At 42.7% G+C, this 27,944-nt stretch overlaps 1 protein-coding gene across 1 annotated transcript in view; it reads left to right on the top strand.

The window, feature by feature from the left end:
• The window catches only part of LOC124805565 (mucin-3A), a 197,052-nt gene that overhangs the window by 91,872 nt on the left and 77,236 nt on the right, over positions 1–27,944 (top strand). The window contains exon 7 of the mRNA XM_047266131.1: positions 22,636–22,747. Within this exon, the coding sequence (XP_047122087.1) occupies positions 22,636–22,747 (112 nt within the window). The remainder of the gene's footprint in view (positions 1–22,635; positions 22,748–27,944) is intronic.

Below are 27,944 nucleotides of genomic sequence, written 5' to 3'. Positions count from 1 at the left end.
ACAACATTAATTTCATTTTAAATTTCATTGAGAGTTTATGGAAAAAAGCGTTCATAGCTCTATGGTATGCGTTTTAGAGTCCATGTTTACTTGATTTTTTTCTTGTTTTGGTCCATACTACTTCATCCCAAAACACAGAAAGACAAAAGCTCGAAGTAAAACAGATCTGTTTCACAGTATCGAAGACGAACTAGTGCTCACGTCTTTTAAGGTAGTATGTATTTTAAAGCCCATGTTAATTGGACTTATTTTCTTCTTGTTATGTGGAGAATACATTCCTGACGTTTTTCTGTTGAATTTGGATCACCCAGTATGTGTCAGTAATCTTTCAGTAAGTACGATTCATAAAATGTCCTGGCAACTAAACTACCCGTGTTCTCACGTGAGGAACCCAACCACACTTTTTTTTTTTTAATCTTGTGCTACTTAACTGCTAAGGTCATCAGTCCCTAAGCTTGCACACTAGTTAACCTAAATTATCCTAAGGACAAACACACACACCCATGCCCGAGGGAGGACTCGTACCTGCGCCGGACCAGCCGCACAGTCCATGGCATCCACACTTATTTACGTTATTTGAAACTGTGCGAACGAAGTATTTAAACATGTGTTACAGTGATCAGAAAACAAAAATATCAAACATCAGATCCAGATCACTCTTGTGAAACATTAGAGGTTTGTATTCGATGAACTGAGCGTGCGAAGGATGAAAGAGAATACTACACTTTTCCATGAAAATCGCGTAGTTAATACACTGCATTACGCATATGTGGAGCCATGGTGACGTAAGGGTACGTCACGTGACGCGAGGGCAATTCACTGCTGTCATCAATCAACTCACCAGAACGTTTTAAAGCGGTAAAGCTCTCGCCGATCGGCTGGGAAGATAGCCGACACACGGCACGAATGTCGCCTCTTATCTCGACACGCGACCTCAAGTCGGCCAAGAGGAGTGCAGTAAAGTCTCGCAAAAATCGATGCACATGCTTCTAGGCAAAGCTTACATTTCCAACTGCTTCTGCGATGTAGAGTAGAATTATTCATTTCCGGAATCGCAGTATGAGATTTGTGAGGTGATGGTGTTACGACAAGACGTCGTGGTAGACATCTAGTACGCTGGTTATCGTGCTGTTGCTTAAGAATAAATTGGTCAAGTGCAACAGTCTTTTATTTTTAGGTCTTCTGACTTATTTGATGCAGCCAGCCATCACTTCCGGCCCCTTATCAGCGTTTAAATCCAATGTCACCAACAGTTAGTTGAATATGTTCCTTTGTTTATCTTTCCCTACAGTTACTACCCTCTACGCTGCCCTCTAGTAACGTGGATGTTATTTTCTAACGTGTTAACATGTGTACCACCCTCTCCTTCCCGTCATTGTAAAAGGCATAACATTATGTTATGGGTTTAACAAAATACGACTAATATTAACTTAGGAATTCTGTTTATGTATTGAGGTAGCGTAACGCACAGCACGCAAATTACCCATATTATATTCATCAAGTGTTTGAGAATGAGCGCACCTTAGCGAATTTTGTGCATTTATACCCGTTACACACTGTATCTCAGAGAGAATCAAGTAAATTAAGACACATTTGTAGGATATGATGACCCAAAACAATGGTTCGGCAACGTGAAATTGTTTGGGACCTTTTAAATGCTCAGAAAAATACGTATTTCGTTTAGGAGTGATAGATCACATACAGTTTGCACAAGCAACAATAAAGATGGAAGACCACGTGCAAAGTACTCGGATTAAATAGGATTAAAAAGGTATCCATACCTTCTCCCCTACTGTTCAATCTGTACATCGATAAAGCAATGACATAAGTAAACGAAAGGCAGGGATTTCAATGATAAGATTCATAGATAGCATTGCTGTCCTCCGACTAAGCGAGAAAGAACTGTAAAAACTGTTGCGCACGATGAACCATCAGCTGAGCACAGAATATGCACTGAGAGTAAAGCAAAGTAAAATGAAAGTAGCAGAAACGAAATCAGCGATAAAATTAACTTACAAATTGAGCATCACAGACAGAGCGAAGGAATTCAGCGGGCTTGGAAGGAAAATTTCACACCACTGGCGAAGCAAGGAGAAAGTAAGAAATATACTAGCTCTGGCCAGGAGGGTATTCCTCGTTAAAAGAAGTGTACTAGTATCAGATGTCGGCATTAATTTGAACATTAAATTTCTGGGAATATACATTTCATGCACAGTACTGTGCGAAAGTGACTGATGGACTGTGTGAAAACAGAAGTAGAAGAGAACTGAGGCATTTGAGATGTGGTTCTATAGAAGGACGTTGAAAATTGTATGGAGTAATCAGGTAAGAACTAAAGACGTTCTCCACAGAATCGGTGAGGAAAGGTATACAGGGTGTCTAAGAAATGTTGCGACAAACTCTGAGGGGTGGCAAATGGTATCTTGAGGAACAAATCAATGATAGGAACACATATCCGGGAACGTCATCCAACGACGCTACAGAACGTCGAAATTTCAAGCTTTGGTGCCTGCCACGACGCCACCCTTTCGGCAGCAAATGTGACTTTGTGTGCTGACAGACCATAGGCGTAATGTCTCGCTATGTTGTATGTTATTCACTGATGGCGATGATTGCCGTGATGGTCAGTGGAGGAGATGGCGCTAACTGCTGCCTAGAAAGGCCTTGTGATGCTCTGTTGCGTCGGTGGATAACTGTTTCGGATACGGGTCTCCATCTTCAGTTAATTTCTCTCCTGGAAACCTCTAAAATCTGCAAATATTTTCGATACACAGAATAAAAATAAATTGTAAATGGAAATTCCTGTCCGAAATAGTTATCAACTGTGGCAAAAAACTCCAGAAGGCCATTCTACAGAACAGTTAGCTCCATTCCCTCCACTGGCAATCAGGGGAATCAGTCGACATCACTGAATCACAAACAATACTACGAGACATTCCACCTATGATCCGTCAGCCTACGAAATCAGGGTTAAAAATGTCTGCAACCGTGTAGTCATGTAATAATGGGTTATTTTGTCTATGTAGACGCTATATGCTACATTTGTTTATGTCGAGGGTCAACTGGAATTTTCTGCTCCAGGCTTCGACCCTCTGCAGGTATTCCCGCATTTCGCTGTAATTGTCTAGTGTTGTGACTTCTTTGCATACGACAAAGTCTTCCGTGGATAGCCTCATGGAGCTTCCGATATTGTCTATAAAGCCATTTATAAAATACATTGAGAAAAAACCGTGATGTACTCCCGAAACTACTTTTAAAACCAAAGACTTCTCTCCGTTAAGAAAGAAATGCTGTGTTCTATTTGCCAGAAACCCTTCAGTCCAATCAGAGAGCTGGTCAGATATTCCGTGCGTTCATATTTTGTTCATTAGGCGGCAGTGTGGAAAGCAGGAATAATCTAAATGCGTTTGGCCAGACCAAACGTTTAACCACTTTCCTCTCGATCCTTCAACTCCACGACAGTAAGCACTGCCCCCCGTTGCTCAGTTTTTGACCGAAAATTTCGCAGAGATTGCAGTTTCACGGAGTACCAGATGTCCCATGAGCCTTAAAAGTGATTTTAAGTACCACGACAGTGACGTAATTATAGACAACAATATGGAAGCCACGTAAGTTTCGCAGTAAGTTGGATAGCACCTACAAAAATAGATATCTCTGGTTGGTCGATGAGATTACGGAGAGAATGCAGCTCCACGTAGAAGCTGGGACGGGGCCGTAGGCTGTCAAAGCGTTTTCAGTCGGTGAGCCAATGACGGAAATCGATCCCCAGCATCCGGCCATGAAATGTGGACGACGTCCGCCGGCTCTGACATTTACGAGCCCGCCTCGCCCTCTCCTCGCTATCCTGATCGACGCATGCGCAGCTGCGTGACTCCGCCAAGACGGCCTTCTCGCCACTCGCCATTACTTCGCAGCGGGTCCACGCTGCTGACGTCACCGGCGGCCTACACAAGCAAAATATCTCCCCCTGAAAGGAAGGAATTCAGATGCTCAGTTCCGCCTGCGACCGTCCTCATCTTTCGTACCTCTCGTAATCTTTATCATCACTACTGCGTCTTCTTTGCGTTTCCTTCACATTCTTCCTTCCTCGTTCTCCTCCACAGCAATCGGTACTTATCATCCCTTCTTCTGAATAAGTGGTATTTGCAACGTACACTAACAAATTTTTGTTTTCACTACACAGGATAAAATAGTTTTGAAGACATCAGTGAGCACACATACCATTTTCTTACAGTTTTCGTAGACTGCATACATTTATTAATTACTCCATATGTATACAGGTTGTCCCACCTAACTCTACCGTCTAGTATATTTCAGAAATGAAAAAAACATCTGAAAAATTTGCCACAGATGTTTCTATATCAGGCAGGAATGCACAGTCGCACAAAAAAAAAGGTCACTTCCTACCAAAAGTTGGAAGGTAGAATTAGTGATGGCAGACTCTGTTTCACTGCTGTAAACCTTATATCTTCTGGAATACTCAGTCTTTAAATAACGGAAATGGTGCCACAGTTTCTGTCGTAATATTGGCTGCAGTGTCTTGAAGCCTGCTGTAGGCAACAGTGGTTCTGTGCATTACGGCAGAAGCAGTAGCGCCGTTGCCATCCTTTAAAGTATGCCAATTTCAGAAGGTTTGAGATATAGAAATGTGAAAACAAATCTTCCGTCTCTAACTGTACATCTAGTTTTCTTTTCCGTATAAAATACATTGATGCGTCATTTAGAAAAACTTAACATTGTGTTGAAAGTGATCTTTGTTTATATTTATGTATCGTTCATTCCTGCCTATTGTGTGATCCCTGTCATAGGTGCATCCCTGGTCAATTCATTTTTTACATTTTGATTTGTTTCGGAAATACATGAGGTGACAGTTAGGTGGGACACCCTGTATATGTGATCTAAACTGTTCTGTGTATAATAGCTGTTTGCTACAAAAACAACAACATTTACGCTTGTAGCATGTAGAAGCATCTTTCATTTACGTACATAATTCGCAAGCCATTATATGGTGCATAGCGAAGGGTGGCACGTACCAGTGTATGTTACTACCTTTCCTGGTCCAGTCAAAATGGAGCGAGGTAAATGAGTCTGCCTGTCTCCTTCCATACAGCAGTAGTATCGTTCTGCAATTTTTCGACAGTTCTGTGAACTTTATAGATGGCATTTCGCAAAAAGTACGTCACCATCCCACCGGCGATCGCATTTGACTTTGCGAACCATTTCCGTAATACTTGCTTGCTGATTGAAGCTAATAGTAATAAACTGAGCAACAAATCTCTAAACTGTTTCGATGTCTTCTCTTAAACCGACCTCGTGGGGATCCCAAACATCCGAGCAGTACTTAGGAACGGATCGCGTAAGCGTTCTGTACGCACTGCTTCTACGCAGTATCTTCTACAAATGAGCTACACTCTCCCAGATTTCTCCCAATAAACCAACCTGACCGTTCGCCTTTCCTACAACCAACCTTAGCGTGTTCTTTCGATTTCATGTCGCTTTTCAACTTTACGCCTAGATAATCAATCTACGTGACTGTCATGCAGAACACCAGTAATACTGCATTTGAGAATAATAGGATTGGTCTTCCTGTAAGTTAATTTCCTACAGCCAAGGTAAGCTAATATTCATCACGCCAGATACATTTCTATCCAAGTCATCTTGTATCATCCTATAGTCACTCAAAGGCGACACTTTCCCGTAAACTACAACGTCTTCATCAAACAGTCAGCCGGCCGCTGTGAGCGAGCGGTTCTAGGCGCTTCAGTCTGGAACCGCAGGTTCGAATCCTGGCTCGGACATCGATGTGTGTAATGTCCTTAGGTTAGTTAGGTTTAAGTAGTTCTACGTTCTAGGGGACTGATGATCTTATATGTTAAGTCCCATAGTGCTCAGAGCCATTTGAATCAACCCATAGTGCTTTGAACCGTCTGAACCATCAAATAGTCGCTAACTGCTGCTCACCCTGTCCGCCAGATTGTTTTTGTATACGGAGAATCAGGGGACTTCGCTGTGGCACTCTTGACGATATATTTGTATCTGGTGCGTTATTACCACCTTTAATCTTTGGAAATGGTTTGTACTAAGCCGGAATGTGTTTCCCATGTTCCTGGATCGGAGTGAATAACTCTCGCCGCCGTTTTGCCTATTGGTGTGGAACGCTGCTGACGCTGTAATTCGTCACAAGGATGTTGCTTCAGAGCGCAAGGTTACCGCTTTGAGCAGAAGGATTGAGCATTTCCATCAGTTTTGATGCCGTTGACTTTGTCACCTAATCATAAAATTTATCATGCTGACGCAGAAATTGGCTCTTTCCGAATTATTCTTAGCATAAGTCGTGATCAAAAAGTTTCCGTTCGAAGACCACAGAACCCGGTTGGCTACATGTCGGTGATTATATACCGACATCGGGCTCTCGCTAGGATGCATATACGCTGCAGCATCGCCAGCAAACGGAAACTTTTTGATTGCTCCTTGTACTTGGGAAGCGTGCTACTCAGAAAAACATTCCCAGTAACAACCTTTGCTCGTTTCGACATCGATCCAAACCAATAGTACATTTTCAAGCGGAATAAACGGAGCTGTATCGTCAGTTAAAATGAGAGGTGTTACAACAAAATTGTTTTATCCCAAAAACACTTCCGTACTGAATACATAAAGTTAATTAATTCCCGTTTCTCACTTGCTTAAGGACACACTTATATCGTTATGCAAATTTTTGAACTACTTAGTTAACAAATGATGAGCTACAGAGTTCCATCAATCTAAGTTTCACTTTACTGTGGCGCTGCAACTACATAACAATAGGAACCCCTCTGGGAGTCACACTACGTAGCCTGGTTCTCGATGGTCGAGGAATGTTCTCGTTTAAAGTTGGAAGATACTGGGAAAAGAAATTCAATGTACCCCTGTACTTCAGTCGCTCTATGGAGTCTAATCCTCAACCAGGGCTTCTCCAACTGAATACGTCATACCTGGAGAACCTTGTGTACTCTCTCCCTCATCTAATTGAGTCGGTTCTACACAGAATTTGTGTCATGTATCTAGAGAGTGACTCATTTTATGTCTGGTTTTTATTGGCAGATGTTGTGAGCGAACAGCACAGTTAGAGGGGTGGGTGCGGACTGGCGCTGCCTCTATACAAAACGCCAACGTCGAATCAGCCGGTGGCCGTCTTCCACACTTTACGCGTGAGTTCGAAATAGACGGGTGTAGGATGATTCTTGATATTAGCAAGTCCAGTTGTGAACATCCAGCAGTTCTGTCCATAAAACGACAAGAGTACAATAACTAGCGCCGGTGTTCATGCAAATTTCCCTTTTATACTCTCCGAATGCTGTTGTCCAACCGAGCGACAAGCGTTTGCAACTGCAGTTGCAGATCTTCAGAAGTATTAATCTAAGTGCTTATTTCAGTTTTACGACGAGGGACATAAAAAACTGAGCGCAGCCCCAGAAAACTTTCCTGCACGTTTCCCGCTCTGCAATTTGTTGGCTCCACCGTAAATCCCGGGCGTCTCGATCTGAATGCACTCTGGTCGAGATTTAATGACCGCCGCCGTAAACGAGTTCCGACGACGACGAAGGGGAAGGGGGGGGGGGCAGGCAAGGGAGCAGGGTCCCGCTACAGTCTGCACCGTGGGGAGTTCCTGAAACACTCTTCTCAAAGCTCTGAAATATGGAGGCCATTGCTGTCACGACATTTGCTGTCGAACACTTCAGCATGTGCCCTCTTCAACTCCACTAGGTTAGGGTTTCATGACAAGCACCGAGCTCTCATTTCCTGCTGCCCGTATAAGGCATTGAGTCGTACGTAATCCTATCTGGAAAGGTAATAATAGACGAGGTGCTTCAGCGAACAAAGAGTGGCGCATTTCCCGTCGTAACGGCAAAGTAAATTACTGTAAGTGCTTGGTATTACCGTTCATAGATGACAGTCAACCCCAAATATGTCCCACTTCTGTTAGGGGAGGTTCATTATACCTACTACGGAACGATAACATCCACGGAAAACAGAGCCTTCTCATAAGGTGTCTAAGAGCCACGTCTCTCGGGAAGGGCCAGCTAGCGATGCAGTTATTAACTAGGGACAGGAGCAGCCCTGACTGTGTGCCAATGTAGCACAGCGATTTTTCAGATATATATCCCGTTTTACGACTTTCATAATACTTCGAGAATAGAGACTTTAATTGGGGACGTATGAGAAAATACGTGGGTACATATAAGCTAATGTTACTTTTACTGTTTGAGAGATACCTGGACCAAATTTTGTACCTGCTATCGTTATATCACTGGGTACAGTCTGGATTTTTTTCAATTTTTATGTCAAATAATTTGATCAGGATATTGCAGGATTCTTTTAGAATACATACAGCCACATGAGGAATATTTTCTCAAAGGTTACTTTATTCATCGCTTTCAGAATGTGGTAGGTTATTCTCAGTAATTAGAGTAACAACTCTGTACACCAGCTTTTTAATATGAGACGTAGAACTATCGCAACAAGTTTTTCAGTTGATGTGTAGATACACAGCAATTTTATTACACAAAAATTTAAATAAATTTGACAGTAATGCACTCTGACGAATTTTTGGAATCACAGGTAGTTATTCTATAGGATGTAGAAACTCTGTAGGAGATTTCACTTTTCTATCTGCAGTGGTACAGCAGAAAATGTTTCTTGTAAACCGAAAAATGAAAGTTACAGGAAATGCAGAAAAAATTATTAACATTTTCACCGGGAAAAGTACCCATATGGAGGCCATAACGATGCATTTGGTCATTTTCGTCTTCATGTAGCTCCTTCCTTCTAGTCTAGTCTTTCTGGCACGCCCTGTCGGAAATGTCCTTCATTGGCAATTCAGAACTAGCAATTGGCACATCATCAGCCTTCTTCAAAAGTTTGCAGTGAAGCAGCTTGCATCAAATCCTAGTCTCCTAAGGATCCTGATTCTTCGCGTGTTACCGTCATTGAACTGCAGAAAATCATCATATGAGGAAGTTTAAAAATCGTAGATGAGCAAATGTTGTCTTCGTGCGTCTCTTCTAAATGAGGCTATTAAAGCGTTTATTCTTGTTTTGTTACCACCACGTGCGTATTTCTTTAATAAATCACAATTAGTCGCATCTTCAAAGGGCTTACATCTTCCTACAGGGTGATTCACTAACTGTTGCCACCTAGAATAACTCTGAAAGTATGATAGTAGCTGAAAAGTTTGTGGAACAAATGTCGCATGGGACAACGGGGGCCATGATATGACTTTAGGTTTTTGTTGTTAGGTGGGGTCACGATAGATGTATGAAAATCAACTTTTTTTTAATGGGATGCTATAATTTGGTACTTAATTTCTGATAGCGGCTATCGAGACGAATCCAAAGGTCTTTGAATGTCAACGAAGGTCAAAAAGGTGGCATGAACGTCCATTTACAGAAGATGTTCGAAGTGATGACCGTTGGTATCAGTGCAGTGGTGCAGTCTTCTTATCATCAATTGAGTGGTATTCCGTATCACTTCGGCACTTATCGAAGCACATGCTCTGACAATTCTCTCTTATAGATCGTGCAAATAGTAAACATTCGCCGAATATGGCGTATCCATCTACCGTGCCATTGACTTGTAAACACCATTCGGCGGTTTCGCAATACAACACTAATAGGAACGGTAAGACTAGTACCATCGAATCAAGCGAATGTGAATGATGTATTCCTTCAAAGAACAATTCCATATGCTTCTCGTTTACGGAGAATGCCAACGAAATTCAGTAAGCGGCAGAGACTTATAGGCCGAAAGATATCCTCAACGTACTCACCCTACATGTCGTACATTTAAATACGTCTATGTTCTTGAGGACAATATTATGGAAATGGAAGAGGATGTAGATGAAGATGAAATGGGAGATATGATACTGCGTGAAGAGTTTGACAGAGCACTGAAAGACCTAAGTCGAAACAAGGCCCCGGGAGTAGACAACATTCCATTAGAACTACTGACGGCCTTGGAAGAGCCAGTCCTGACAAAACTCTACCATCTGGTGAGCAAGATGTATGAGACAGGCGAAATTCCCTCAGACTTCAAGAAGAATATAATAATTCCAATCCCAAAGAAAGCAGGTGTTGACAGATGTGAAAATTACCGAACTATCAGTTTAATAAGTCACAGCTAGAAAATACTAACGCGAATTCTTTACAGACAAATGGAAAAACTGGTAGAAGCCGACCTCGGGGAAGATCAGTTTGGATTCCATAGAAATATCAGAACACGTGAGGCAATACTGATCCTATGACTTATCTTAGAAGAAAGATTATGGGAAGGCAAACCTACGTTTCTAGCATTTGTAGACTTAGAGAAAGCTTTTGACAATGTTGACTGGAATACTCTCTTTCAAATTCTGAAGGTGGCAGGGGTAAAATACAGGGAGCGAAAGGCTATTTACAATTTGTACAGAAACCAGATGGCAGTTATAACAGTTGAGGAACATGAAAGTGAAGCAGTTGTAGACAGGGTTGTAGCCTCTCCCCGCTGCTATTCAATCTGTATATTGAGCAAGCAGTAAAGGAAGCGAAAGAAAAGTTCGGAGTAGGTGTTAGAATCCATGGAGTAGGTGTTAAAATCCATGACATTGTAATTCTGTCAGAGACAGCAAGGAAGAGCAGTAGAACGGAAAGGACAATGTAGAGAAAGGAGGATATCAGATGAACATCATCAAAAGCAAAACGAGGATAATGGAACGTAGTCGAATCAATTCGGGTGATGCTGCGGGAATTAGATTAATTAAATGAGACGCTCTATCCATCTGAGCCACCGAGGACACAGAGGATAGCGCTATCCTCTGTGTCCTCGGTGGCTCAGATGGATAGAGCGTCTGACATGTAAGCAGGAGATCCTGGTTTCGAGTACCGGTCGGGGCACACATTTTCATCTGTCCCCGTTGACGTATGTCAACGCCTGTAAGCAGCTAAGGGTGTTCATTTCATTGTAATTCCATTCTAACGAACTGCATGGTCACCAATGGTATCTATTCTTTCGGACATGTCTGAAAGAACAGATACCATCTTAGTATATATACAGAGAAGTACCTGGAAGGTGTACTAACTATTGCAAATAAAACAGTTTTGATTTTCACTGCGGTTTCCGTTTCGCGACCGATCGTTGCTTACTTTCAGAGTAGTCCTCGTAGATTATGTCAGCAATCTAAATTTTAAATCTGGTCACTGTTTATAATGAAGTCTTGAAAAGCGAATTGATGTTGTCTCTGGAAGCCGTTAGACAGGCTACCTGATTTTGTATTGGGGTTTCGGAACAGTTGTTTAGTAATACAGGTTACATCATAGCAGGTCACATAGGGCGCCATGCATACGATGTAAAAATGTTGCGCGTTAGTGACAGATGTTGCATTTGGTGTAACTTGTCGAGCGAGCTGTGAGAGCCGTTTGGTGCTGGGCGTTGACGGTGCTGCGGGTCGCGCGTCGAGGCACGTGAAGACAAAAGCGTGCGAAACATTACTCTGAGGTCGGCAGACAAGCCCAAGGCCAGCGGCCGTTGTCGGCGCGCCGCTTGGCAGCGACCCAGAGCCCGCACTCTCACGCTCCCCGTTACATTTTTCACTTTTTCGTCACGCGTAACGGCGGGCAGTGAGGAAGGGGGAGGACAGTGCGGCCGCAGCGAGAAAGAAGGTAAAAAAAGGGGGGAGGGGGAGGGAGAAGGAAACGGAAAGGGCAGGAGCGGCATTAGGCGCCTGGCAATTGCGCGCCGGACTGGTTCTCCGCTGTCCTGTCCAGGGGCTGGCCTGCCGGCACTGACCTTTCGCCGCCGCTCGGGAAGTCCGCGCCGCTCGTGCGTGCCCGGCGCTCCACCTGGAAGGCATGCGCGTGCCACTGTGCGCGGCGTGACACGCCCCCATAGGGCGGGATGCCAGGAGGGGTTAAAGGTATGGCCAAATCTACATACAAACTCTGCTGGCCTCCGAACTGTATGACTGAGGGTACCGGGTGGTTGTAATTAAAGTGGAGCTACTCACGGAGATCCAGTGTGGGCTGTAATTATCGTATGGCAGCGAAACTTGTTGGGTATGCGGAACTGATTTACGCTGGAAAAAAATTAGTTCCAATTTTCGCCACCAGGTGCAGATCTGGCGCTGTAGAGCATCTTCTCTAGAGAGCCTGTATAGGGCGAGAGTGGCCAACCAGACGATACTGCGGCCATTTTTGTGCCAAGCTGCGGGCGGGACTTTTGAATTGCCAGTAGTGGAGTACACACGCACCGAATTAAAAGCACAAGACAATATGGCGAAATCCCATTTTAATTCTATGTTTATAAGAATAATGTGTTATAATAATTTTCACACAGCCAATTTACACGTCTGTTTCCAAATTTAACTATGTATATTGCAAGTTGTTTTATATGTAGTAAAAAGCAAAAACGACTTACTTCGCATAGGTAAGAGTACTTCGTTGGTTTCCACAAGGCTCCTGTTTGATTTATGTCAGCCCTGTTGACTGCGGCTGCCCACTGCTTTCGTCTTTCTTCATTGCGTGGAAATGCTAACATGCGAAATCCACCTTCGCCTCTATTGGAACAACCAAATGCAGCACAACCTTACATCGTTTACGAACGTCTGCAGAACGAATTACAGATGTCAGAAACAATACTGTACAATTACTAACGTGTTTACTTCAAACATGTAGGCCTACCGACTTCATCACAAAATGCCTCATTATTTCTACTCATATTTAAGATCGCAAACGCTAATTACGTACTAAAAATGACATACAACTAAATCGAACATGCATGCACAACGCATAACAAGTCTCACAATAATTCAAATACCTTTTAATCGTTTCCAAAAGTCCTCTGAACTTCAATTCAACTCAAAAGCACGGCGAACATAAGAAGCACGAGAGACGTTTGGCAGAAAAATGGAGCCGAAGCTAATCAACCAATCATGGGCAACTTCACCAATGGCCACTCTATCTGTATGCAGGCTCTCTATCTTCTCGACGTCTCCGGTACTCGTACTGAACAAACAGTGTAAGCTGCGATTGATAATAAAATATTATGGCTTTCTCACTTGTTTTGACCTGTTCTGCACACGTCCTATTCGTCTAAATCTTCAGCGCTGTTCTGTAGCATTACCCTAAAAACCGTTTATTTCCAAGATTAACTTCTGTACAAGGTTGTACTCCAGGTAAACAACCGCTGAAAAGACATTCGTACACTTAAACTTATATTGCATGTTGATATTTAACTTTAATACATTTTCATATTCCTCCTTGTTTTCCTTTACTGCTAGGTCAATGTACAGATTGAATAGCATGCGGGAAAGGCTACAACACTGTATCACATCGCTCACAACCACTGCTTTCTTCTTACGTCCATCGACTTTTATAACTGCAGTCTTGTTTCTGTAGAAGTATAAATAAACTTTAATTCCCCATATCTTTAGTTGGTATCCTCAAAACCTTCAGCCAACTTTGTCAAAACGTTTCTCAGAATCTACCAATGTTGCAAACTTAAGTTTCTCTTTCTTCAACCTATCGTCTAGGGCTTCGCGTGTTCCTTTTCTCTCCAGAACCCAAATTCATCTTCCCTGACAGCGGCTTCTACAATTTTTCCATTCTTTCTTAAGGAAGCAAGAGACATCGAGTTCATTAAAGACGGAGCACAAGCTATGAATCATTCAATGATTTGGAAGTACCGGTTCAAAGCCTGGAGCAATTTAAGGAAAGAACGGAAACTTAATTCTCGATAGTCGGTTGCGGATCTGAACCCTGTCCTCTCGCAAGCACTTCTATTGCGGCAACCCGCCTCTCCACCCCACTCGCTTAAATGATTCGTGTTAATACTATGCAACCACGATTTATTAATCATCTTTCTTGAGGATGAAGCTCTTTTGTCCGTGTATGCCTTACAAATGGATTTGTTTTGGGATCTATCCACCTTTAGCAAAGCACAATTGTATCTTTTTTCTATTTCCCAGACATGTTTCGCTGGAGTTTCAACATGATCAGTGAGCTTTGATTTTCATTCTACTAAGCAGGAAAAATGCTGCTTAGTACTTGTATGAACATCAGTTTGAGTTTTCAAGACAGAATTTAAATATTAGAAGAACAGACAAGGTTTTGTACATGTACCCTGTTACCAGATGTTGTGGTTTTCCTGTTCTTCTTTTACGTTCGTTTTTGCATTTGTTTTCATTCACTGTTTGTCTTCTGCAGCCAGATAGAACTTAATGAATAAAAATTACTTACTTCGAAATTTTACGACGGGGAAATTTTATGGTTAGGCCTAACGTTAAATAATTCTGTGTCGAAGTGTGTGTGTGTGTGTGTGTGTGTGTGTGTGTTTGTGTGTGTGTGAGTGAGTGAGAGAGTGAGAGAGAGAGAGAGAGAGAGAGACAGAGACAGAGACAGACAGAGTAGGCAGGTGGGTGGTAGTTTTGTTTATTTATATATTCTTTTTTAATTTCTTTCATCTACTCCTTCACACAATCTCTCTCTCTCTCTCTCTCTCTGATATGGATACGAACGCACAAGCACGCACGCACACACACACACACACACACACACACACACACACACACTTGCACACTTTCTCTCTCTCTCTCTCTCTCTCTCTCTCTCCCTCCCTCCCTCCCTCCCTTTCTCCTCCTTCTTTGTCTCATTCACTCACACAAAATGGCAGTTAATCTCACAAAGATTATAAACTGCCTCCCAGAACACATTCAACTGCTCAGCTGTCAGCCATTATGTTTTCATTTTCATAGTTTGTCACCAGCGACAGTGGAGGTTATGATGCGGACCGTTCATCCTGGTAGTCGGCCGCGACAGTAAACAAAAGCTCCTCCTCCCAATCGAAGGGCTGCTATCCTAAGTCGACGCCCTAAGCTTCCACGAAAAAGAACTGACATAACGGCAATAGGGGTCGTTGATTTCTTTTATTGTGTTGAGAGTCGCATTCAAATCCCTTTATCTTTTCATTCATTTCTATAAAAAAAATTCCACAACACAAAGCAAGTTGGAGTACACAAAGCATTTGTAGTGGCTACAGTTTGCTGTGGTTGGAAATGACAGTTCTGGTCCGATCTTCACCGCTATCTTACACAACTACAGTTCAAAATACTCCCCATCTACAACTACCACGATATATTGCCCGCATAATATCTAGTGCTGTTTTCCCAGAGACGATAATAGGGAAATAAAAAAAGGGAAGTGAAGCAGTTGCGAAACACACATATACACAAACAAAATATCTTCGACACAGAATGATTAACGTTACGCGCAAAGTTATCATTCCCAGTTGTAAATAACTTTTCTACATTAAGTTCTATATGGGTGCAGATGACAAAATGTGAAAGAAGACCAGTGTAAAAACAATCATACAAAACCACGAAATCCACAGCGTTTGGTAACAAGATACATGCACAAAACTTTATTTGTTCCTCAGATTTGAAAATACTGTCTTAAAAACTCAAATTTTTATGTTTACATGTAGTAAACAGCATTTCTCCTGTAACTCTTCAGGCTTTCCCGGCGAGACCTCGACATGTGGAATAATCGGATCTACTGCCGGATGTTTGTGTCGCTCTGGCACAGTCTCAGGTAGCACCTGAAGAAGGTAACGAGTTACGTGGCCGAAATATTGTGCCAGAGCGACACAAACGTCAGGAAGTAGACCCGATTATCAGCATATCTCCTGTTTAATATACAGAAAGTAAAAACTCACTGATGATAATGAAACTTCAGCAAAACACGTCGGGAAGAAAAAAGCTAAAATTGAGTTTTGATCAAGGTGTATACCTGTAAGATAACTTCTATGATCTTTTAACCGATGATTTGACAATATTCACGTCCGTCAACACCAGCTGTCCTTGGAATTGGAATTGTTGCAAAAGATCATGTGCTGACGGGTGTGCATGTTACCGAAACGGTGTCAGATGGAAATACTTGTATTAGCGAGCCAGGCGAGTAACGCTACAGTTTTTGGTGATACACTGATATTCCGCACGTCCAGTCATTACACAGATGCAGATTAATGACTACGTGAGCCTACCAGCGGTGAGAGGCACCCAGGCAAATTACTCGCCACCCGATACTGAACGGACACCAAATACGTAGGGGGAACTGCCCGGCGTTTGAGACTCGGCTCCGGCATTTGAGGCGGCTTCGCACAATTACACGCGTGCGCGGTCCGTTTTGCGCGCCGGCAGCGTAACGTAATCCGATCGCTCACCGGAGCTGCCGCCCGGTGGCAAGTAGGCGCGCATATCCCCGCCCGCGCCCTTCGCGGAAGCTAAATAAACAAACTGGAGCCCCGCGTAGTAATTGATGACGGGGGCGGCCGGCACGCGCTGGACATTAATCAATCGGTGGGCGGCCGGCCGGGACCGGCGCCAGCTAGCGCCGGCCGAGCGTGGGTCGCGCCCGCGTGACGTCAGCGCACGAGCGCAAGCCGGCCGGGGCGCCACCTATTATTTCGTACCCGTCAGCGCCTCGGACGAGGTGGCCTTCCAGGCTTGTTCCGCCACTCGCTGCAGGGATGAGGAGGCGTCACGGCGACTGTACAGTCAATCGTAGATTAATGCCTTTTCGCATGTACGCGTTGCATAAAACATTGTGAACACACTGAAAGCCGGCCAGTGTGGACGGGCGGTTCTAGGCGCTTCAGTCTGGAACCGCGCGACCGCTATGGTCGCAGGTTCGAATCCTTTCTCGGGCATGGATGTGTGTGATGTCCTTAGGTTAGTTAGGTTTAAGTAGTTCTAAGTTCTAGGGGACTGATGACTCAGATGTTAAGTCCCATGGTGCTCAGAGCCGTTTGAACACACTGAAGGAGAAAGCCTACTTTTCGGAGCTTCTTTGGTTCAAATGGCTCTGAGCACTATGGGACTTCTGACGTCGTCAGTCCCCTAGAACTTAGAACTACTTAAACCTAACTAACGTAAGGACATCACACACATCCATGCCCGAGGCAGGATTCGAACCTGAGACCGTAGCGTTAGCGCGGTTCCAGACTGTAGCGCCTAGAACCGCACGGCCACCCCGGCTGCCTCGGAGCTTGTTTCTTCAAGACCTTAGACTGCTGACACTGTACGAGGAGATTGTCATAACTACTAAAAATACAGTTACCTACTAATTATTGTTTTGTTCGTCTGCAAGTAAATACTGGAGTTCTGGCACACAGTGACATTACCGTAGCCTTACTACCGTAGCACGCCGCTAGGAGAGCAAAAACGAAACGGTGTAGCCGTCCCCATTTATCCATCGGCAGTGCCATTTACGAGGGGCGTTCAGTAAGTAATGCAACACGTTTTTCTTTCCCCGGTCAGTTACTGTTGAAAAAAATGCGGAATGCGCCTTTGAACATTGCAGAATTTTATCCCGTGAGGGAGGGCTACCACGGGTAAATAAATTTCATAACTATGAAAATTCTACAGTTTTCTTCTTGTTATTTCCTTATTTTCTTCTCAGCTGAGTGACACTGTGTGTCAAAAAATGGTTCAAATGGCTCTGAGCACTATGGGACTTAACTTCTTAGGTCATCAGTCCCATAGAACTTAGAACTACTTAAACCTAACTAACCTAAGGACATCACACACATCCATGCCAGAGGCAGGATTCGAACCTGCAACCGCAGCGGTCGCGCGGCTCCAGACTGTAGCGCCTACTACCGTTCGGCCACTCCGGCCGGCACTCTGTGTCACTCCTTAAAATTGTAGTCTACTGTTCCGAAATTTCAACTTGATTGTTATGTCTCGTTCCCTGCGTTCTGTTAAGTGAAGTATCACGTATAATACACTAAGACAGATAAACTCAACGATTTCGTTGTTGTTAATATCATTTCTAAGGCTGATTTCATGCAGCTCACCTTCACAGTGTGCGCTGTACAAGTCTTTTCAAATCTGCATCACCAGTGTACTCAATATCAATTTGAATTTGGTTGCAATCTCCCCGTCTCCCTTTTTACCACCCCTAGTTACCAGTTTAACTATTCCTTGATGCCTCAGGATGTACTATTCTATCATTCCTTATGGTCATGTTGTTCCTTGAAGATCTTATCCCCAATTCGATGTAACAGCTCTTCATTCGTTACCATATCTACTCATCGAACATTAAACTTTCATCTGTAGCACCACATCGCAAAACCGCTACCCTTGTCTTGGCTGCACAGTTTACCTTTTATGAGACTGCACCACATTCCAACACTTTCAGTCAAGACTTCCAAACACTTAATATTTTTTCGAGGTTAATATAGGCCTACATCTTATTTTAAAATAAGCATTTATTAACATCCCCCGTCTCTATCTTGTATTTACTTTGCTTTAATGATTGTCAGTTATTTTTCTTTGTAGTAGCAAAGTCGCCTACTACTTTTGCATCACGTGATTTTAATCGATTGCACTTCATCTGTCTTGCTTTGTTTTCATTTACTTTCATTTTGTAATCCCTTCTATATGCAGTATCCCTTCTGTCAGGTGATCTTCGAAGCACTATGCCGTCATTAAGAGGATTACAATGCCATCGTAAATGTAGAACGCTGATGGGTAGGGACAAACAGAAAGAAAAATGCCCCAATATGCCAAAATAGCTTTTGCCTTGTACAGCACAAAAATATGACGACGCCTGTAACACAAGAACGTGGAACTAAATACGCTGAAAAATCAAAATAACGTGCAATGTTTCCGGTTGACATCAAGTAGCAAATGTGTTTCCAGATTTGGTTCACTCAAAAGCAGACGACCATGAAATTGGTGCGCGGTATCATTTCATGCGCTACTGCGCAAAATTAATGATCGTTAGCCATATTTCCTGGCACTTCGCTTGTGAAATATGTCATTATCCGTCAATAACCCATTCCTTTTTTCGAAGCTTGATATAAACGATGTTTTCGTTTACACATTACGTGGTACAAGAATCGAAAAAAGATTGACAAAGTGAAATGCTTAATGTTCATTTCCCGGGTCTTTATGTAGCGCAACAGTATTGAGAATGAAATATGTGATGTTCTGTAACAAAACCGGACAATAATGTTTAGAAAAAATCATGGAATTAAAATAACTCGCTCATACAGCTAATGAATCGTATTCTTGTATATTCAAAGGAAGACCGGGTGAGAATCGAGATCTTCATTCTTTAAGGACTGATTGGCAGGACGAGATGCACTTAATGTTAATGGAACGTCAGGGCCTTTTAAAATAACACAGTTGGGGAAAAATTGAGAAAGGAAGTCCCTATAACTAGAGAATAAATCGCGGCAGCATTCCAGAGTAGTGATTCAGGGAAACCATCCCAACATCAGAGTCACCGTACGTGGATTTATGTCCCTCATAATATTTAAGAAGCTTCCATATTCGGCTAGCTGACTACCTGACGTTGCCTTGGGTATGTATTTATTCCACTCGTCTCTTAGTCCAAGTCTTCCTTTCCAACTATCTGTCGAGCTCCCCCTCGCTCCCTTCTGGTCCATATACTCGACCCTCTCCCTCTGTACATTTGCTCCTCCCCCTTTCTCTATCGATCTCCTCTTCCTCCTCCATCCAGTTCCTCCTACCATTTACATGTATCTCCTCACTCTAAGTCCATCTCCTCCTCATCCCCTCAATGTCCGTCTCAAACTCTCCCTCCCCCCTCCCATCTGCTCTTCTCCCCTACCTTTGTGAATCTCCATCTGTCTCTATCTATCTCCTCCTCTTTCTCGGTCCATCTCCTCCTCTTTTTCTGTCCATTTGCTCCTCTCCCCTCTCCCCTCTCCTCTCTCTCTGTCCTTGTCTTCGTCTTCCCTTTCCGTTTTTTACCCCTCCCCTTTTCACTGTCCATCTCCTCCTCCTATCTACCTCTGTTCATCTACTCCAGCCTCCATCTCTTTCGACGTTGTTACCTCCACAGCAATAGGAGGTTGCTGGTTCTTATCCCCATAGTATTTCTTTCCAGATATTAACTAACATGTGCACCAAGTTTGGTTGAAAAAGATCCTGGGGTACAAGAGTAGCTTTTTACCTGTGGCTTTGATCGAGCATGAAAATTTCACATATATTTAACATATTTCACACTTATTTTTACACATATTTCACCAGCATCTCTAGCGAATTTCGTCCTGCAGTAGCGTTCGCAGCTAGTTATTTATAACATCATATTTCCTAAAATGTGTGTCGTACAATGATAAATTTTTGTAAATGGATTCAGTGGTATACGAGAACACTGTTTGCAAAATGTGTTGCACATAGATTCAATAATAAAGAAGTAATAAATTAAAATGTCATGTTTGATGCTTCAGTTTTACTGAACTAATAGCGAGAGTGTAGTAAGCGATAAACGTTTTTCCTTTCGTCATTTTGTGAGTGGTGTCGGAGAGAAAAAGTTTCGTAAAGGTTTTAAAATTATGTGTTAAGCTGGTTGCAAGTCACTGTGGGCTCTCATTCTCAGATACTGAACAGAGTGAACAAACAGTGTAGTCCTAGGTATAGCTTAGTTTGGAAAGTGAGAGTTTGATTTAGATGTTACTAGAATAAGTAAAATTCTTGTTACAGCTCGTATTTTATGCATTATGTATTTCCGCGAGGGGTTTGTGTCCGCCATTTTGATGCTTTCGTGGGACAAAGCAGAGGTAGGGTTCCGAAAAACCTACCATTTAAGAGCAATATCGGTATTTTGGTTCTGAATAACCGGTATTTTTCGGTATTTGTTTGGCCTCGGTTATTAAAGGCGTGTTTTTTTTATTTTTTTATTAATAACCGCGTAAAAAAACCGAAATATTAATTAGTAATAGCAGCAGTACTAAAATTTTTGATTTTTGTATAAACCTTTTTTTCAAAAAACGGGTTTCTTTTATTCTTTTGATTTCCATGGCTTTGAAATAATGCGTTATTACAGAAAGTGAGCTATTTTAATAGAGATTCCAGCAGGAAGGATTGATAAACACATGGCATAAAAACTGGTGGAGATTTGCAGAGTGAAGAACATACCTGATAGCAATTGTCGTGACCTGTAGGATGGTACGCGTATACATGCAGTGTGCGAGATTTTCCCCAGTTTGTGCACATGTTGGTTTCTCGCTGTTGTCGTTGGACATTAGCTGCATAACAAAAGGGCACCATCCCTTGTCTGGAAGTATTTTACAAAGTGCTATGTCAATGAAGTACACATCCGGCCATCCCTAACACTAACACTGCCAAATCCGTTGTAACCACGCCGACCCTGCGATCTCTGCGGGACTATGGCGTAAGCGAAAGAAAGGAAGAAAGAAAGAAAGGTGTCAGTGGAGTACAATGTTCCATTTGCTTTAAAAGATTAGGAACGGAGAACCCACACGAACTTTGGACATCGTGAAGGACAAAATCTAAAACTCAACAATTATTTCTGAGCCGGCCAAAGTGGCCGAGCGGATCTAGGTGCGTAAGTATGGAACCGCGCGACCGCTACCGTCGCAGGTTCGAATCCTGCCTCGGGCATGGATGTTTCTGATGTCCTTAGGTTAGTTAGGTCTAAGTAGTTCTATGTTCTAGGGGACTGTTGACCTCAGATGTCAAGTCCCGTAGTGCTCAGAGCCATTTGAACCATTTTGAATTATTTCTGAGTTTACGGTACAAAACAGAAAGTAGCTAATCTGTTGCTTTTGTCTAGATAATACGCAGTTATATGCTGGTAGCTTTTGAAAACGGGCAAATAAGTGAGGGAAATAGAGTTCTTCAGTCGCAGTTATCACCATTTACCACTGTTGTTGTTGTTGTGGTCTTCAGTCCTGAGACTGGTTAGATGCAGCTCTCCATGCTACTCTATCCTGTGCAAGCTGCTTCATCTCCCAGTACCTACTGCAGCCTATATCCTTCTGAATCTGCTTAGTGTATTCATCTCTTGGTCTTCCTCTACGACTTTTACCCTCCACGCTGCAGTCCAATGCTAAATTTGTGATCCCTTGATGCCTCAGAACATATCCTACCAACCGGTGCCTTCTTCTCGTCAAGTTGTGCCACAAACTCCTCTTCTCCCCATTTCTATTCAATACCTCATCATTAGTTATGTGATCTACCCATCTAATCTTCAGCATTTTTTGCAGAGAAGTAGTTGTTGCTGTTGTGGTCTTTAGTCCTGAGACCATATTTCGAAAGCTTCTATTCTCTTCTTGTCTAAACTATTTATCGTCCATGTTTCACTTATTTACCACTAACTGTTCGTAATTCCCAAATAGTGGTATTATCCTGAATTACAACATAATTTTTGAGCAGAGAAAAAAGAAGCTAGAATCAGTAGGAGAATGCTGGTGACTTTTTCTTTTTTCTATTTATTTATTTATTTATTTTTGGCAGCATTCACGACTTAACATTCTTGGGGAAAAGCAGCGAAGGTGAACGCACTAAGATTTTTTTCATTTTTTGCCTATATAATTCAACACTTGATATATATAATCCAAAACCGAAAATAGTTTTTATCTGGAATAGGTTATTTTTAGTGGTTTTGACGCTCAGTTTTAACTGGCGTTGCAAAAACCGTATAGCCGAAAACTGGTGTTTCAGTGATAACCGCCACCTCTAAGCAGAGGAGTGGTGCCGTCCTCATAAATTTTTCCTATTAGGCTAATCTTGACGCTGGAGTACTGTGCCGCTAGGTGTACGCCACTGAGTGCGCCGTGTCTGGTGCTGCTCCCCAGGTCGGGTAACAGCCGCTACTCGAGGCCCGAGGTGTCGACCGTGTCGGTGGTGCACGAGACCAGCACAGTGGCGGCGGGGCGCCGCGGGCAGAACCGCGACGCGGGGGCGGCCGCCGCCCCCAACACGCGCCGCTTCCGGCCGTCGAGCGCCGCCGCGCAGCCGCAGCCCGCCCCCACCGCCGCCCCCGAGCCGCCCACGCGCAGGACCTCCGGCGGCTCCGGCTACAAGGCCAGGATCCAGGTACGTTGCCAGCATTCCCGTTGTTATGCATTCCGTTAGGTCACGCAACTGGTTTGCGACCAGGAGTCAACAGCCACACCTCACTCACCATCGTGTAGAGACTGTAACAGCCTCATGAAACATGCGGTAGTCAGCAGGTAATATCTGCTTATAGGGCCAAATGACGTTTGGCAGCTCTGAGCATTGTAGCGAATGGCCAGATATGACAGTGTCAAATTAAACATATCATTCCACTGTCGACATTTAATATTTTGTTTTCTGTTGTTAGTGCTCCATAGACGTAATGTTTTCAGCAAGGCACAGAGGGACGGACAAAAAAATGGAAACGCCGTCTGAAGTGCATTCCTGAACGTGCAGACACCAGGGCAAGCCTGCAGGTTGCACTGTTGTTACACTGATGGAAAAAGCGATAACTGCAAAAAAATAATTAATGTAGAGTAATGAAATTTAGGGAATACATTTGTCTAGGTAACACATCTAAGTGATTTACATTGAAAGATCACGGGTTAATACCAGAGCGAGATAAACCGTTGTAAATGTGAAATGCTGATACATTAATCACCCGTGTAAAAGCCAGAATGTTCAATGCAAATGTGGATGTATGTGTTGTACAGGTACCGAATGCCAAGACCAAAGTAAAAATTCATTTATATTCCATATTTACCGTGTATTATATGTTTGTTTAAAATTACACTACTGGCCATTAAAATTGCTACACCACGAAGATGACATGCTACAGACGCGAAATTTAACCGACAGGAGGAAGATGCTGTGATATGCAAATGATTAGCTTTTCAGAGCATTCACACAAGGTTGGCGCCGGTGGCGACACCTACAACGTGCTGACGCGAGGAAATTTTCCAACCGATTTCTCATACACAAACAGCAGTTGACTGGCGTTGCCTTGTGAAACGTTGTTGTGATGCCTCGTGTAAGGAGGACAAATGCGTACCATCACGTTTCCGACTTTGATAAAGGTCGGATTGTAGCCTATCGCGATTGGGGTTTATCGCATCGCGACATTGCTGCTCGCGTTGGTCGAGATCCAATGACTGTTAGCAGAATAAGGAATCGGTGGGTTCAGGAGGATAATACGGAACTCCGTGCTGGATCCCAATGGCCTCGTATCATTAGCAGTCGAGATGTCAGGCATTTTATCCGCATGGCTGTAACGGATCGTGCAGTCACGTCTCGATCCCCGAGTCAACAGATGGCGACGTTTGCAAGACAACAACTATATGCACGAAGAGTTCGGCGACGTTTGCAGGAGCATGGACTATCACCTTGGAGACCATGGCTGCAGTTACCCTTGACGCTGCATCACAGACAGCAGCGCCTGCGATGGTGTACTCAACAACGAACCTGGGTGCACGAATGGTAAAACGTCATTTTTTCGGATGAATCCAGGTTCTGTTTACAGCATCATGATGGTCGCATCCGTGTTTGGCGACATCGCTGTGAACGCACATTGGAATCGTGTATTCGTCATCGCCATACTGGCGTATCATCCGGCGTGATGGTATGGGGTGCCATTGGTTACTCGTCTGGATCACCTCTTGTTCGCATTGACGGCACTGTGAACAGTGAACGTTACATTTCAGATGTGTTACGATCCGTGGCTCTACCCTCCATTTGATACCAGTGAAACCCTACATTTCAGCAGGATAATGCACGACCGCATGTTGCAGGTCCTGTACGGGGCTTTCTGGACACAGAAAATGTTCGACTGCTGCCCTGGCCAGTATATTCTCCAGATATCTCACCAATTGAAAACGTCTGGTCAATGGTGGCCGAGCAACTGGCTCGTCACAATACGCCAGTCACTACTCCTGATGAACTGTGGTATCGTGTTGAAGCTGCATGGGCAGCTGTACCTGTACACGCCATCCTCAATGCCCAGGTGTATCAAGGCCGTTATCACGGCCAGAGGTGGTTGTTCTGGGTACTGATTTCTCAGAATCTATGCACCCAAATTGCGTGAAACTGTAATCACATGTCAGTTCTAGTATAATATATTTGTCCACCGAATGCCCGTTTATCATCTGCATTTCTCCTTGGTGTAGCAATTTTAATGGCCAGTAGTGTACAAGAGCTACAAGAGCGAGATGAAACTGTTGTAAATGTGTAATGCTGATACATTAGTAACCCGTGTAGCCGCCAGAATGTTCAATGAAAATGTGGAAGTATGTGTTGTACAGGTACCGAATGCCAAGAGCAAAGTAAAAATTCGTTTATATTCAGTATTTCCCGTGTATTATATGTTTGTTTAAATATTACTTTGCTGTACTTATTTTAGTTATGCAACTATTAGCTCCTTTTTCCTCCTTTATAGGGGTAGCACAATCCCTTTTAGGTTCACCGAAGCAATGACGTAACTCAGTATTCATCATGTGGCCGAATTACTTGTATGTTTGCGTGTTTACATGTAATTTCCGGTAGGAACAAACTCGGTCACGTCGCCACTACATCTCTGCATTATTGCTTTAGGGAATAAACGTATTTGAGTTGTGTATATATAAAAAGGAGCTACAAGTTACAGAACAAAAGTAATTGAACCGAATTATTAATTGAACGTAAATACATTACTCGGGAAATATTGGAGCTAAAAGAATTGTTATTTTGCACAGGGAAGTTGCAGCTAAAGCATATAAAAAGGGGCTGGTGGCTGTGTTACTTCCAGTAATCAAATCCATCGATCTTCAGGCATACGAACGTTCTGTCACTGGTCTGCCTATGCCGTGTATAATGCGAGTTTGGAAATGTTTTGTCACACGACATAGAATACACATGGACAATAGATCCAAAACGTAGGTCATCGTCATTTTATCTCTTAATATTTACAGAGTGATAAAACATACACGATGTCGTAGAAACGGCATCTAGCGTTAAAGTTTAGGACGTGATGTTGTAGCCTATTCAGAAATGAAAGCATAAAAATATTCTTCGTTCGTCGTGATTTTGCTCGCAGTGTCAGGCATTGATACAATATAGATACCAGTAAATTAACAAAGCATTGAGAGTTCGGTTTCCATTCCAGTTTCGCAGTAGAACTAAGGTTCGAAAATGGACGCCAGTGCATTTTGTTCCTCGTGTAGAAAGATACTGCATGACTAAATGTATATGGTTCCTGTACCATTCATAAACATGCGCATGTTCATTTAATCAGTGAGAAATTCGTCCGTTGTCTCCTATATTTGAGTGTAGACGTCTTGCTAGAAACGACCTCACAGACGATAAACTAGTACAAGATCACTGGCCCAACAGATCCAAAGCCCAGTACGTGTTTCACGGGGGTAATGTGTTACTGATTGTAAGGTACGTTCAGTAACTCCATCCTGGTACAAATGTATTCTCTATACATCCTAGTAATGCATTCTGTGACGTGAGCATTGAAAATCCATTATATAAATTTCAAATAATTTTATCTTGCAAACCGTTGCGAATGGAGCAGACATTTGTAGGATTTTTAACTTCTTAACTATGTATGCATATCCTCTTAAAACACTCTACGTACACGACACTACTTACATGCCAGATGAAATGTTTGAATGTCTTGTAGTAAACGCACAGAAATATTATTTCAGGGATGCATCAAAATGTGTGATTTGATAGATGAGAGTTGCAATACATATAATTTCAGAAATAAAGATTTACGAAATTATCTATCTTATGTTATAATTATGCATTCAGATATGGTTGTAAATTAAGCGTTTTCGTAATTAACACATTTCAGTAACTTATAGGAAGACTTTTATCTGGTAAAATTAGTACTAAGTAACAAATTGAGAGTAATGGCTTCTGGTTCATTTGCCAATCTGCTAATGGCACACACTAAAATTGTACTTTGGTTTAAATTAAGATGGATGATTATGCAATGCTGCAGCTACTGCCTTAGCATATATTAAGAAGTTATTTTAAAGTTTTAACGCTGATGAAATTTTGGCGGCATAACGCTGTTGATCTCAACGTAATTTAAAAAGTTTGGTGCTTCGACGCTGGACGTAAGGAGGTTTTAGAAACAAGCTATCTAGATATGCATGCCTGTGCTTGAATCATCGTTCAGCTCCTACCACCATGGTTTTTGTGAAGTAACAGCATGAGCAACGGTATGTAAATCGCCTCCCAGCGGACAGGACACCGCAGCTTTCAGACCGTAAGTAAATGGCTGCCAGTAAATTGTGCAGAATGCGCAGCGCTTGGGAGAGGGCTATCGCATGTCATCACCATCGCGCCATCCAAGTAACAGTCACGAAAAATTTCCTGCATGCATTCAAAGACGAAGAAAAAAAAACAGCAAACCGTGACTAAATGACGACCTGAAGGTGAAACCCGAGTTTCAAACGCGAGAACGACGTGTGACTTTCTGCGAAAGCCAAGGTCTAACAAGAAGCGACAGCGAACGTCACGCAGCGCCGTACAATTACATTATCATTTTCATAGCTCTTTATTCTTAAAGCCTGTTACGCATTGTTCTGAAGTACTGTTGTGTAGTAACCAAAGCGTAAGCGCCTTGAATTGTGGATTTAATTCGCCTTAAGAGAGGAAAAGCGTAATATGTATTCCCAGAACTTATGTATACATAATAATGACTCTCATTGAGAATGTAAATTGTTTCCCCTTACATAATAAAATTCAGCAATGCGAAGGAAAGTATTATGGAAGATGAATGCTGACCAAAGCCTACCCTTGAATGTTGCTTAATTTGTATCGTGACAATATTTCAGAATATGAAATATTTGCAAAGAAACTAAATATCAGTAACTAGAGGAAAACATAATGAAGAAATGCAATTTATAATATACTGATAAGGTGTTTGATATTTTTTCTTGCCATTTAGCACTGTTCCTGAACTACACGGAAATAATTAATAAGTGCATGTGAAATGTAACATTAATCAAGTCTGCTCCTGTTATCATCGGAATTTTTAGTGCTGAAACGATCATGAACATTTATATGTGGGTGATGAACTTGGAGACAGAGCAACTGACGGCAAGAATAGAAGATTATTTGTGAAAATACTTAATCGATGATTGAGCTGACTATGTCTATGATAGAACTGAGGCTGCAA

The sequence above is a fragment of the Schistocerca piceifrons genome, chromosome 7 (genome assembly GCF_021461385.2).
Source record: "Schistocerca piceifrons isolate TAMUIC-IGC-003096 chromosome 7, iqSchPice1.1, whole genome shotgun sequence".
NCBI classification, from domain to species: domain Eukaryota; kingdom Metazoa; phylum Arthropoda; class Insecta; order Orthoptera; family Acrididae; genus Schistocerca; species Schistocerca piceifrons.
Note: the sequence above shows the minus strand (reverse complement) of the source record. Positions and strands in the feature narration are given on the sequence as shown.